Below are 14,880 nucleotides of genomic sequence, written 5' to 3'. Positions count from 1 at the left end.
ACAATAATTCACTATAAAATAATTTAACTAATTACATTTTCTAGTTTTTTTATTGTCGTCGTTGTCCTCAGAAACCCGTAGTAGTCTCCTTCCACCCAACCACTGTTTGGTTAGTTGCCTGTGTAGTTTCTGAGCATGACAGCAGTGCACCGCATTGTTCATGAACGCGTAAAGTTTGACCCTGCCAAGTTGCCGTATGTTTCTATTGGATGCAGATCGATGGAGACCCGAGGACGAAGATGGCGGAGGAGCTAGACAGAGTACGAATATCCGCTGCAGAACTAAGAGCAGAGGCTTCAACATTAGTTACTCGTCGAGGGAATGTCAAAGGTCAGAGTGGTGTTCTCCAAGTTTATTATTCACATGCCAATGACGACCACTGTAAACTTACTTTTTAAAAGTTTAACTGTAACGCAACAAAGTTGCTAGCAAGACAACTAGCATTAGCTAGCTAACGTCAGTTTAGCCATATTGCACTTTCGCTGACCAACAAGTTAGTGAGCTATCGCTAGCTCTCTTTATAAGCTAGGTAGCTTTGCGCTAATGTTAGCAGACTCATGTGGGCTCTGCCGCGTTTGTTTTGAAAACCTTGCTACGCATAGTGTTCCTCTCTCTACCGGTGTGCATTACAGCGAGGTTACGATTAGCAAACTTAGCAGACGTCAATTAGCCTACCAGTTTACTGTTAATATTATATACCGATGATTTATGCACAGTGTAGCCAATATTTAGCCATCGTCGTATATGTTGACGTGGTTTGTTGATTTTGTATCAACTAGCCATTTTGTGTATCTTGTTATAAACTCACACCCAACTATCTAAGCGGATGGGAAATAAAAGTTAAGGCTAATCGGCTATTGACAACGTTAACGTAACGGTTAGTGATAGCTAAGTTACGTGTTATGAAGTTGTTATTGTACAAACAATAGCCAGCTAACTACGTATGTTATTTAAACGCCAACTTTAAGTGATTGGGTTATCTTTTACTAGGTTATGTTAACGTATCTGCAACCGAGAAATCTCGAAGGGACTGCAGTTTATACGTTCTTAACGCTTTTAACAGCTATCAGTGATCTACACAGGCTGCTTTCAATCTTGGAGGAAACTCGGAGCAACTTTGTAACTAGAGCTAGCCAGGTCAGCGCTAGCTAAATCATCTGCTTATCAACTTTCAGGAAGTTTGAAATGTGTGTAGCTTTTATTCTCTTAACATCTACAACACCTACATATTTTGTAAACCTATTGGAACAGTTGTTTAGCATACTGCTCTTGTATGGCACTGTAGGTTTTTATGTATTAGAGTGTTTCTCAAACTTTTTCAGACCAAAGACCACTTAACCAATACAAAAATAAATAAAAAAAATCACGGATCACCTAGCAAAAAAACAAACAGTAGATCATTCAACAGCATATTACACAATAGGCCTACTCACTGAACCACCTTGGTTATTGTCTTTGGACCTTGCTTATTGTGTCAGAGGATTCGTATGATTTAACTGGCGTAGCTCACATTGGCATGTTGCAGAACTGTTTGGATCCACATACAAGTTGATTCAATATTGCAAACGACTCCTCTATATTATATTTTACCACGTCTGCTCGCGGACCACTTGGGATAGCTTGCGGACCACCAGTGGTCCCCACCACCACACTTTGAGAAACACTGCATTAGATGTAACACTGCCCTCCCAAATGTTCCATGGGTTTTCGTTCAGTCATTCAACTTTATACCGAGCTACAATTAGGACAAGTGTCCCAGGGTTCTGTGGTACCTTGACCTCCCCATCAGGAATAACAGACTATCGGTACTCATGGTCACGAGCAGCGCACAGGCCCAACTCTACAACTAGGATTCTACTCTGTAGCTTCTTATGGCGTAGTATTAATTTTATCACCTATTTTTAATTTAGTCTTAGTCTTAGTCTTGTGACGAAATGTCCTTTTTAGTCTTTGTCATATTTAGTCATTCAAATATCATTTTTGTTAGTCAAGTTTTAGTAAGCTAAAAGTCTCCGTCATTTTAGTCTAGTTTTAGTCAAAAAAGAAAACTAAAGGTATCTTAGTCTTAGTCAGTTTTAGTCAACACATTTTAGACTTTTTTTATAACAAATTATTTCTGATTACCATTTGAGTCAAATAGTGTTTCACACATCTCAATTGTCCAACAACATTGTGTGTCCACAGGGCTACTCGTCTGTTATAATTACTCATTGTGATTTTTTGTCAGTCAGTATGTTTACATGCACAGGTAAGTCGAGCTACAGTTATAGCTTCGGCTGGGATTTGACCATAGACAGTAAAGATTTGACTGGACCACTGTCATATTCGTAGACCAGTGTTTCTCAAAGTGTGGTCGGGGATCATTGGTGGTCTGCAAGCTATCCCAAGTGGTCCCTTGAAAGCAGGCGTGGTAAAATATAATATAGATGAGTTGTTTGCAATATAACTTGTATGTAAATCCAAAACAGTTCTGCAACACTGTCTATGTAAGATATGCCAATTTAAATCGTTACAGTATGAATCCTCTGACACAATAAGCAAAGTGCAAAGACAATAAGCAAGGTGGTTCAGTGAATAGGCCTATTGTGTAGACTAATTATAGGCCACTGTTGAAGTATAGTATAGTATAGTTTTTTAGCTAGGGTTATTTAAGTGGTCCTGAAACTGAAAGAGTTTGAGAAACACTGCATTAGATGTAACACTGCCCTCCCAAATGTTCCATGGGTTTTCGTTCAGTCATTCAACTTTATACGAGCTACAATTAGGACAAGTGTCCCAGGGTTCTGTGGTACCTTGACCTCCCCATCAGGAATAACAGACTATCGGGTACTCCTATGGTCACGAGCAGCCACAGGGCCCAACTCTACAACTAGGATTCTACTCTGTAGCTTCTTATGGTATTAAGCATTAATTTTATCACCTATTTTTAATTTAGTCTTAGTCTTAGTCTTGTGACGAAATGTCCTTTTTTAGTCTTTGTCATATTTAGTCATTCAAATATCATTTTTGTTAGTCAAGTTTTTAGTCGACTAAAAGTCTCGCCATTTTAGTCTAGTTTTAGTCAAAAGAAAACTAAAGGTATCTTAGTCTTAGTCAGTTTTAGTCAACACATTTTAGACTTTTTTTTATAACAAATTATTTCTGATTACCATTTGAGTCAAATAGTGTTTCACACATCTCAATTGTCCAACAACATTGTGTGTCCACAGGGCTACTCTGCCTGTTATAATTACTCATTGTGATTTTTGTCAGTCAGTATGTTTACATGCACAGGTAAGTCGAGCTACAGTTATAGCTCGGCTGGGATTTGACCATAGACAGTAAAAGATTTGACTGGACCACTGTCATATTAAGTAGACCAGTGTTTCTCAAAGTGTGGTCAGGGGATCATTGGTGGTCTGCAAGCTATCCCAAGTGGTCCATGAGCAGGCGTGGTAAAATATAATATAGATGAGTTGTTTGCAATATAACTTGTATGTAAATCCAAACAGTTCTGCAACACTGTCTATGTAAGATATGCCAATTTAAATCGCACAGTATGAATCCTCTGACACAATAAGCAAAGTGCAAAGACAATAAGCAAGGTGGTTCAGTGAATAGGCCTATTGTGTAGACTAATTATAGGCCACTGTTGAAGTATAGTATAGTATAGTTTTTTTAGCTAGGGTTATTTAAGTGGTCCTGAAACTGAAAGAGTTTGAGAAACACTGTTGTAGGCCAAACTATTAATGTTTTACTCCGCCACGCTAAATGGCTTATATCTTTAAACACAACACATTCCCCAAACAGACTCTCCATCTTAGCCATAGCTAACTTGCTAGCTTAACTTTCCATATTAAGCTTTGCTAGCAAACTTTGCATCATCAGTCTAACTAGATGAATAGTTGACATTACATGCTGAACATTTTCGTATGGACATTCTGGGGATGTTAATTTGTATGAGAGAAGCTTCAACTTCTGGGTATGTAGCATTGTGGCATAAAGCTTAGGTAGTTAGCTTGCTAACTCTGGCAGAAATCTCCAGTGTTCTTGTTCCATGCAGTTTCGTGTTGCAGCCACAGGGTTGCAGCAGCAGCACGCGACTAGCCTCCAGGAAAGCTGTTGCGTATAAACTCATTCGAATATTTTGAAAACATAACAGCTAGATATTCTGTCTTCTCATTTTGTAGACCTAACATGAAGGAGATTTGATCTGAGTTTTTATTTCATGCAAAACATTTTAGTCTTGTCTTTTTTTTCGTCCAACAATAATGCATCTTAAGATAGTCTTAGTCAGTGTTTCAGGACATTACTGCCGTCTCGTCATCGTCTCGTCTTAGTCATGAAAAAAAAAGGTAGTTGACGAACATATTTCCTCTCGTCTCGTCTGACGAAATTAACACTGTTATGGCGTACTCTGAGTGTAGCTTCTTATGGCGTACTCTGAGTGTATCTAGACGATCTTTGCCAAAGGCTTGTTTGTAATTGCAGGTTATTTGTTTGTTAAAATTTCGACAGCCTAAATGTTTAACTAGTTTATCTCCAGTTTCATTTCAACAGTATGGCTCGAGTGGGGTTGGTTAAGGATATTACCATATTTCTGTGGCTGTGATTGTGGGTGTGCTGCATTCCTGTCTCTTTCCCCTGACATGAATGGGATATTGGAATATTGATGTTTTACAAATCAGCCATTGAAATGAGGGGTTTGCACAGACGACACGTTCTGGGCGGTAACCCAGCTGCATGGCCATGTTGGAGTAACCTGAACATCTGGCTAGGGTCAGGTTAATGTTGGAGTAACCTGACCATCTGGCTAGGGTCAGGTTAATGTTGGAGTAACCTGACCATCTGGCGAGGGTCAGGTTACTATAGTAGACCATCTGGCGAGGGTCAGGTTAATATAGTAGACCATCTGGCGAGGGTCAGGTTACTATAGTAGACCATCTGGCGAGGGTCAGGTTAATATAGTAGACCATCTGGCGAGGGTCAGGTTAATGTTGGAGTAACCTGACCATCTGGCGAGGGTCAGGTTACTATAGTAGACCATCTGGCGAGGGTCAGGTTACTGTAGTAGACCATCTGGCGAGGGTCAGGTTAATGTTGGAGTAACCTGACCATCTGGCGAGGGTCAGGTTACTATAGTAGACCATCTGGCGAGGGTCAGGTTACTGTAGTAGACCATCTGGCGAGGGTCAGGTTAATGTAGTAGACCATCTGGCGAGGGTCAGGTTAATGTTGGAGGCACTTGGCGTAAAGAACTGAATGGAGTATTATGCACTTTGGATACCTTAAGTGATTAGAACCATGTCTAAACAAGAAACAACAACAGAAAAGCTCATCAAAGGCACAATATTTCGAGAAATGACGGTTTATTGGCAGCGCAGATCCATATGAGTTGGGTGAGGAAGACGCAATACCAAGTCCAACCACAAGCGCCCCCCCCTTCCTCTGATAGCTTCTGGCATTATTCTCCTTTCACCCTGGTTTTTTAATAACTTTTGGAAGTCGATACCTACTCCAGATGTTTTTCTCGGTCTGACCTATTGGTACAACCTAAAACACGGCAATAATTAACCATTTTCCTTGACGATGTAAGGGATTTACTTCAGTGCCTAAGGGCTTCTACATACTCGACGCTTTGCCCGACCGGTGGTAGCGACACCGTGGACGCCAAAATGACGTAGATCTTGCTGGCGTACCAGGATTTTAGCCAGGTAGGCCGAGGTAGCGCACCACTCATTTTTTTCAGACGAAAGCGACAAATCGGAAACAGGAAGATGGACTAGTTCGAGGGCAAGCGAGAGTTGCAGTGTTTTGATACAGTCGGGAATTTTTAATAGTTTGTTGGATAAGTTAACAAAGTTACCAGCGAGAGTTGCAACACATGGAATTAAGAGGAAAGAATAGAAACGATTTATTTTCAAACAAAGGATATCTATTAAGGCCTGAACAAAATCTCTTTCCACTTCAGGAAATTACACAAACTCAGCCAGCTGCTAGCTAGCTAGCCAGCTAACTAAACTGTTTAAATTATTAAAATTTCCCTCGGGATGACTAAATTATCTATCTATATATCCATCTATCTATCTACCTGTGCGCATACCTTGGAAACTAGATGATAATGATGGTGGTAGTTGTGAATAGTAGCAACCAAAGTCTGAAGTACCATCACAGAGGCTAGCTAATAGCAGAGCCCGTTTACATTCTCTGCTACTAGTGTTTCTTAATGCAGCTTCTTCTGCTGTGTAACGTAGTTAGCATTAATCTTTTCACAACAGCAACACCTCTGTTCAGGAGAATATTGCAACTAATGTCGTGACCACAATGCGCGAGTATAAATGGTTACGGCGCTTCTGTGACGTCACATTGTCGCGCTACCGGTCGGGTGCGTCGAGTATGTGGAACGTTTAATGCTTTCTAATGAGGCGAGTATCTCCAATATGGCGACGTCCCGATCTGATGACACGCCGTGCAAACCCCTGATATAGTTTGATGAGCCGTCTCTGAGCTAGCAAATGAGATTACTAGCAGTGCAGAGTCCTAGTGGAGTGGTGCCAGAATACCACAGCTCATGGCTGTCCCAGAGATGAATGAATCACCAAACCTAATACATTTAATTATCCCCTGTGACAATGGATTTAGTACATTTAGAAGCATAACTGAAGCACCAGGCCTTGTGGGATTGTGTTGACTACTTGGCTACTGCAGGGAACAGGGGTTTCCTACCCCCAGCCTGTCTTATTTTTGCGAATAACTGTTGCTATGTTAATCTTACATTCCTTGTCTGATCATTTCAAATTCTGTGATGACTACAAATATTTGCTGGGTCAACTAGCAGTGTGTAGGCCTATTTATATATATATATATATTTGCTGGGTCAACTAGCAGTGTGTAGGCCTGTATACTGCAAAAAAAAAATAAGGGAACACTTACAGTTCCACAATTGTTAAAACACATTTTTTGAAACCTTCCACCCTTTTCTCCATTCTCAACCTACATTCACAGAATGTCTGACAGTTATTGCGAAATAAAACACTCGCCTCAAAAGTTTTACTTGTGCTCAGAACCAAACAGTGTCAGAGTACCGATCCAGTGTATGATTGAAGGGTTTTTTTGAGCAGTAATATATATATATGTATAGGGCAACTTGCAGTGTATAGGCCTATTTGTATATATTTGCTGGGGCAACTATCAGTGTATTGGCCTATAGGCCAATACACTGATATAGGCCAATACACTGATAGTTGCCCCAGCAAATATATACAAATAGGCCTATACTGTTAGTGAGGGAGTAGAACAAAAGAGTGCAGAAAAGGGCCAAAACACTGCTAGTTGCCTCTGAAGCAACTAGCAGTGTTTTGGCCTATTTTTCAGGATCTTTCTGTTTCTCTGCTCCTCACCTGCTCCCATGTGCATCATGTATGTCCCTTAATGGCAGTTGTTCTGTTTCCTCTGCAGAGGTTCGAGAAGATAAACGGCACAAACAGCGAGACGGGAAGCGGCCAGATATGCAGCGCTATCAGCCGAGCGCAGGACACAAACGCAAGGACAGCGTAGAGACGGACGACCCGCAGCAAGCCCCGTCTCAAACGGAACAATCGGCTCCAGCAGTAGACGAAGCCATGTCAAAGAAGGACATGCCAGTCTTGGGGACTGACCGACCTCACAGCAATGCCAAGCACAGTGTGCACAGGGACGCTACCCACCAGGAGGACGCTCTGCTGTCGGATGCTGACCTTAGCAACGTCAGCTTTGAGAGCGGAGGCCCGGAAACGTCTGGCAGGAAGGGTGTCGTTGTGAAGGATGGCCAGGGGTCTGACCCGGGGCTGCCCACCTCACCTAAACATGCGCGCAAAGCACGCAAGCCTGACCGCCAGATATACCAGGCGGGGGGACGCTGGGCGAAGGGTGGTAAAGACTCCGCTCCAAACCACAAGGACTCTGAGAAGGGCGGTAAAGACTCCGCTCCAAACCACAAGGACTCAGAGAAGGGCGGTAAAGACTCCGCTCCAAACCACAAGGACTCTGAGAAGGGCGGCGTGGACGCGGAGGCCTCGGGTCCCAGCGGAGAGATGGAGAAGGGAAGCAGGGAGGCCGAGCTCGGGCACAAGGACGGGGGTGGACGGGAGTCGGAGCGCGCCTTGACCGCCGCGCCGCCTGGGGACCTCGAGGACAGCAGAGGTGCCGCTGAGCCGCAGGGCAAAGGGAGGGGCGAGAGGGGCCGCGGCCGGCGCAGCAAGGACTCAAACAGGAAGCAGGAGCCAGGACGGCCGAGAAGAGACGGAGGAGGACCCGGCCTTGTCCAATATGAGGACCGGCGGCGCGTGGACACGCTGGCCAGTAGAGTGGAGAAGCCTCGAGCATGACAGTCGCGGGCGACAATGCATGGCAGGGAAAAGAGGGGAGGGGGCGGCGAGGAGGGACAGGACAGACCGAGGGCGTTTCTGGCAACGACAGGAAAGGAAAGAGCGAGCAGGGGGTGGAACTGGGCCCCTCAACGCCGGAGGGGGGCAACAAGAAGAGGGATAAAGGAGGCCGCAGAACGAGGGGAGGGGACAGGACGGCCCAGTCCGAGTGGACAAAGAGCGAGCCCGTGGAGAAGGGGAGGAGCTTAGCCGTTACTCCAGAAGCGGGTGCACCCAGGCAGCCCAGAGACTCTGCTCGCCAAGCCAAGGACCACAACATCAGGGCCAGAAGGAGAGATGTGGATGCAGAGCGGCTCACCGAGGATGCTGACCGCAGCAAAGCCAACAGGACCAAGGTAACCACGGCGTCTAAGCGCTACTCTAAATCGGACATCCGGCGAGCTCGCAACCGGACCTGCAGCACCAGCTCAGCCAGTAGTGTCACCAGCCTGGATGGCCCACTAGAGGGCGATAGACGCAGAGCACCAGCTGGTGATGCGGGGTTGGGTGCTCGGGATGGAGCGCAACCGTCTGCCCACAGAGCAGCGGGAGAGAGGACAGATGGAGGCCGACCAAACGCCAACCACCGCCGGCGACGCAACAACAGGGACATGTCCTCCTCCGACTCCCTGGAGGAGTCTCACTGGGAGAAGGGGCACCTTCGGAGAGCGAGGGCCAGCGACGGGGACTGGAGCCCAGAACGCACCCCAGAGAAGTCCGTCGGGGCTCAGCGAGGGGGATCTGTCTCCGTGGGGGGCCGAGGAGGGATCCTGAGGGTGGCGGTGGACAGGCAGACGTGTTCCACCCGTGGCGCCCCAGCGCCCGCAGACGGCCCGCCGGGCAGGAGGCAGAGTGAGGCACCGCGCGGGCGCGGCAGGGGCATCCTGGTTCTGCCAGCCCACACCGACCTCACCAGGTCGCCAGAGCCGGGACCCAAGCTGTTCGGGGGGGCGCGTTGGAGCCGGGGGAGGGGCGGCCGTGGGGGGGGCACCAGGAGGCTCTGGGACCCCAACAACCCCGACCAGAAGCCCGCCCTGGCTGCCCGCGGTCAGCTGCACCCCCCGCACGGCACCGCCCAGCTCCCCCTCTACATGCTGCCCCACGGCGGCTACGGCCCGCTGCACTTCCACGACACCGACGACGAGGCCGCCGGGAGCCCTCCCGTCCACAAGGGGGAGCACTTCAAAGCCCACCCCAACTCCGCCGTGGCCTACTACAAGTTCCAGAACTCAGACAACCCCTACTGCTACCCGGTGCCAGCCGACGCCTCGGGCACGCCCCCCCGCTACGCCTACCCGTACGCCGTGCCCTACGCCGGCGCCATGTACCCGTCTCCGCCCCACTACAGCTCCTACGGGCCGGCCGCGCAGGGCGGGCACCAGGCGGGGCCACCGCTGTCCCCAGAGGAGGCGGAGGAGCAGGCGCGCGGCGAGCTGGCCAGGCTGCTCAGGGCTGCACTCACACAGGAGCTGCAGCTCAGCAACCTGCTGTCCAGAGACCACGTCAGCCTGGACGGCCTGGAGCGCATGGCCCAGCTCAGGTCAGTACAGCGCCGGGTCACATGACACGCTCGGGCCAGTACAGCACCGGGGTCACATGACACGCTCGGGTCAGTACAGTAGAACGCTCGGGTCAGTACAGTAGAATGCGCCACATCACATGACACGCTCGGGTCAGTACAGTAGAACGCTCCACATCACATGACATGCTCGGGTCAGTACAGCACCGGGTCACATCACATCACATGTTTGGGTCAGTACAGTAGAACGCTCGGGTCAGTACAGTAGAACGCTCCACATCACATGACATGCTCGGGTCAGTACAGCACCGGGTCACATCACATCACATGTTTGGGTCAGTACAGTAGAACGCTCGGGTCAGTACAGTAGAACGCTCCACATCACATGACACGCTCGGGTCAGTACAGTAGAACGCTCGGGTCAGTACAGTAGAACGCTCCACATCACATGACATGCTCGGGTCAGTACAGCACCGGGTCACATCACATCACATGTTTGGGTCAGTACAGTAGAACGCTCCACATCACATCACATGTTTGGGTCAGTACAGTAGAACGCTCGGGTCAGTACAGTAGAACGCTCCACATCACATGACATGCTCTGGTCAGTACAGCACCGGATCACATCACATGTTTGGGTCAGTACGGTAGAGGCGGCTTCGGGTCAGTACAGTAGGGCGCTCCACATCACATGACACATTTCGGGTCAGTACAGTAGAGCGGCTCCACATCACACATGACATGCTCGGGTCATTACAGCAACCGGGTCACATCACATCACATGTTTGGGTCAGTACAGTAGAACGCTCGGGTCAGTACAGTAGAACGCTCCACATCACATGACACGCTCGGATCAGTACAGTAGAACGCTCGGGTCAGTACAGTAGAATGCTCCACATCACATGACACGCTCGGGTCAGTACAGTAGAACATCCACATCAGAACGCTCGGGTCAGTACAGTAGAACACTCCACATCACATGACATGCTCGGGTCAGTACAGCACCGGGTCACATCACATCACATGTTTGGGTCAGTACAGTAGAATGCTCGGGTCAGTACAGTAGAATGCTCCACATCACATGACACGCTCGGGTCAGTACAGTAGAACGCTCCACATCACATGACACGCTCGGGTCAGTACAGTAGAACGCTCCACATCACATGACATGCTCGGGTCAGTACAGCACCGGGTCACATCACATCACATGTTTGGGTCAGTACAGTAGAATGCTCGGGTCAGTACAGTAGAATGCTCCACATCGCCGGGGTACATCAAACTCAGTGGGCTTGTACTACTAGGCTGATTAGGAATAGAGGCGTCTGGTCCCAGGCCTGTCTATCTTTGTGAAGGCATAGGCTAGGCTCGTTGCTCGGTAGTTTCTTGTCCAAGAACAGATGATGTTTGTCCAGTTGATCCAGAGTAAGCCCATCTTCCTCGAGTCTTTGTGGGCAGAGGTGTAAATCCTTAATGGGTCACCCCACTCCCCGTATCTTACTCTGTTGTATTTGCATTGATATCTGGGCCATTACGAAGCAGCACGCGGGGAGCTTTGCTATCTGTGCCATTGAGTACTGAAGCAGCTTGCTGAACCTGACTGTTGATTTAAGTAACCCTCCTGTATGCTTGATTTCCCATCATGCATTTCACTCATGGACTTTTCCAAATATCGTTCCAGGGCGGAGCTGTTGACCATGTATGAGCGAGTGCTCCTGACCGACATTGAGTTCTCTGACTCTCAGAATCTCGACCAGGCACTGTGGAAGAACGTGTTCTACCAGGTGATCGAGCGGTTCCGTCAGATGATGAAGGAATCTCCCGCGGACACACCTGCTTATGTGCGCAACATGCTCTTCACCGTGCTGGACGAGGTGTGGACACACACACACACACACACACACACACACACAAAACATTCTCTTCACCGTGCTGGATGAGGTGTGGGGACATGCACGCTTACACACACACACACACGCACGCAACATGCTCTTCACCGTCCTGGATGAGGTGTGGGGACATGCACGCTTACACACACACACGCACACACACACACGCCCGCCCGCAAACACATGCTTACTGCAGGTTAACACTCACACACACACACACTTCTGCATCTTTCTTCTGGGATAATGATTTGCTGATGCAATCAAGAGCTCACTGAAATAGCACCAACCCTTGTGTTTTCAGGAGCAGTTCATTAATGCATTATACTGAGTTGTGTGAGTCTTAAGGGAGCAGTCTAGTGATAGTGAGTGTAGCGTTGCACCTGTTGCTGGTGGTTGAACTGTTTTGTGTGTGTGTGTGTGTGGTGTGTGTGCGTGTCCTGCAGGGGGCAGTGTTCTTTGACGGGCTGCTGCTGAAGCTCCAGACTGTGTTCCAGTTTAAGCTTGAGGACTACATGGATGGCATGGCCATACGGTCGCGCCCTCTGAGGAAGACGGTACGCACGGCACGGCAAACACCAACTCATTTACGTAGTTCTAACCATGAGGGCTGTGAGAGCGCGCGACTATTGTGTTTCTTATTTTACTCTCTCCTCCTCTGTGAGAGCACGCGTCTATTGTGTTTGTTTTTTACCCTCCTCTGTGAGAGCACGCGTCTATTGTGTTTGTTTTTTACCCTCCTCTGTGAGAGCACGCGTCTATTGTGTTCGTTTTTTACCCTCCTCTGTGAGAGCACGCGACTATTGTGTTCGTTTTTTACCCTCCTCTGTGAGAGCACGCGACTATTGTGTTCGTTTTTTACCCTCCTCTGTGAGAGCACGCTGGACTATTGTGTTCGTTTTTACCCTCCTCTCTGTGAAACAGCGACTATTGTGTTAGATTTTTTACTCTCCTCTGTGAGAGCACGCGTCTATTGTGTTCGTTTTTTACCCTCCTCTGTGAGAGCACGCGTCTATTGTGTTCGTTTTTTACCCTCCTCTGTGAGAGCACGCGTCTATTGTGTTCGTTTTTTACTCTCTCCTTCTCTGTGAGAGCACGCGACTATTGTGTTCGTTTTTTACTCTCCTCTGTGAGAGTACGCAACTATTTTGTTTATATTTCACTCTCTCCTTCTCTGTGAGAGCACGCGACTATTGTGTTCGTTTTTTACTCTCCTCTGTGAGAGTACGCAACTATTTTGTTTATATTTCACTCTCTCCTTCTCTGTTAGAGCACATCTGTTTATATTTCACTTTCTACTTCTCTGTGAGAGCATGCGTCTGTTGTGTTTATATTTCTTAAATGCATGTCCCCCTTCACTGTCTCCTTCTCTGTCTTCCGCGTGTGTGTAGGTGAAGTATGCCCTGATCAGTGCCCAGAGGTGTATGATCTGTCAGGGCGACCTCGCCAGGTACCGGGAGCAGGCTACTGATTCTGCCAACTACGGCAAGGCTCGCAGGTCAGTTGGTGTTACAGCATTGCCAACTACGACAAGGCTGGCAGGTCACTTGGTGTCAACTATGGCAAGGCTGGCACGTCAGTTAGTGCCAACTACGGCACTGCTGGCAGGTCAGTTGGTGCCAACTGCGGCAAGGCTCGCAGGTCAGATGGTGTTATAGCACTGCAGGCCACTGATTTTGCCAACTACGGCAAGGCTCGCTGGTCAGTTGGTGCCAACTATGGCAAGGCTGGCTCAGGCTCAAGAGGAAATGAAGGCCTTCCCAATAATGCTATTCTTTATTTAGCACATGCTTTATCCAACATAAGCCTCAGCACAGATGCATATTTGCTTATGCCCTGGGGGTGGAACTACCGTAGAGCACCAGATGAAATTAGTTATTTTATGCTTCAGTGAATCAGAGCTGATTCGATGACTGGCAGTGGGGTTTTTAAGGGGGGCTTTGAGATGGGTCATTCCACGTCATTCCGCTATCCCACAAGGCAATAACTAAACTGTGGCCGCCGCTATCCCATAATGCAATGACTAAACTGTGGCCGCCGCTATCCCATAATGCAATGACTAAACTGTGGCCGCCGCTATCCCATAATGCAATGACCAAATTGTGGCCACCGCTATCCCATAATGCAATGCCGCTATCCCATAATGCAATGACTAAACTGTGGCAGCCGCTATCCCATAATGCAATGACTAAACTATGGCCGCCGCTATCCCATAATGCAATGACCAAACTGTGGCCGCCGCTATCCCATAATGCAATGCCGCTATCCCATAATGCAATGACTAAACTGTGGCCGCCGCTATCCCATAATGCAATGACTAAACTGTGGCCACCGCTATCCCATAATGCTCATAGCATCCTGTGTCTGTTCCTGTCTACAGCTGGTACTTGAAGGCCCAACAGATCGCCCCCAAAAATGGCCGTCCGTACAACCAGCTGGCCCTTTTGGCTGTCTATACGGTGAGAACACCACACCAGAGCACCCACACACACCAGAGCACTTTTATATAACTGGCTATTTGTTTTAAGGACATGTTTGTGCATGCCTATAGGCAGCCACACTGAAGTAGTCAGAGTCTAAGGCGATTCAAAAAGAGTCAGAAAAGTCGAGACAGGACCCATTTAAAATTTCGGTGTCCACCACTCTAGTTCATCCAAAACAAACCAGAAAAGGGACTCAAAGTGCTAAATACCGGAATTATCCTTTAAATACTCGATTATGTCAATTTGCAGTGTGTGCAGCCAGAGTCTGATGGCTGCTCTGCCTCATGAACGTGTTGGAATGGGCTGCTTTCATTGCAACGTTTTAACTTTGCCGGCAGAAAAGCATATTGAGGTTCTCTGTGTGTGAATGTACTGTAATGATTGGCTAACGTGTACCATGGACTTACCTGGTTCATTTGGCTTTTTGAAGTAGAGCTCATTTCCTTTTAAGTGGGTCTCTTCACTGCAGCCCCTTGCTTTTTCCTATGTTTAGTCACTAGTTTTAGTTCTCAATTTTTGAGAAAAAGGCTGTTTGACCATTTCAACTTGTAGCTAATCAACATTCTCATGTCCATTTCCTTGACCCCAGCCTCTTGTTACCTCCTCTCTCT

General features: G+C 47.7%; 2 protein-coding genes across 2 annotated transcripts in view; both read left to right on the top strand.

Annotated features, from left to right (window-relative positions):
- The first annotated feature begins 90 nt into the window (after positions 1 to 90).
- LOC125285573 (telomerase-binding protein EST1A-like) lies at positions 91 to 8,345 on the top strand. Its single transcript, XM_048230099.1, has 2 exons — positions 91 to 330; positions 7,438 to 8,345. The coding sequence occupies exons 1-2, from the start codon at positions 210 to 212 to the stop codon at positions 8,343 to 8,345; spliced, it is 1,029 nt and encodes a 342-aa protein (XP_048086056.1). The 5' UTR covers positions 91 to 209.
- A 553-nt stretch (positions 8,346 to 8,898) lies between these two features.
- Positions 8,899 to 14,880, top strand: part of smg6 (SMG6 nonsense mediated mRNA decay factor) — a 32,045-nt gene continuing 26,063 nt past the window's right edge. Inside the window, 5 exon segments of the mRNA XM_048236414.1 lie at positions 8,899 to 9,924; positions 11,582 to 11,774; positions 12,233 to 12,343; positions 13,178 to 13,284; positions 14,167 to 14,245. Coding sequence (XP_048092371.1) covers positions 8,996 to 9,924; positions 11,582 to 11,774; positions 12,233 to 12,343; positions 13,178 to 13,284; positions 14,167 to 14,245 — 1,419 coding nt within the window. The 5' untranslated portion in view covers positions 8,899 to 8,995.

The sequence above is a fragment of the Alosa alosa genome, chromosome 2, assembly GCF_017589495.1.
Source record: "Alosa alosa isolate M-15738 ecotype Scorff River chromosome 2, AALO_Geno_1.1, whole genome shotgun sequence".
Taxonomy (NCBI): Eukaryota; Metazoa; Chordata; class Actinopteri; order Clupeiformes; family Clupeidae; genus Alosa; species Alosa alosa.
This window is presented reverse-complemented; position numbering and strand designations above follow the sequence as displayed.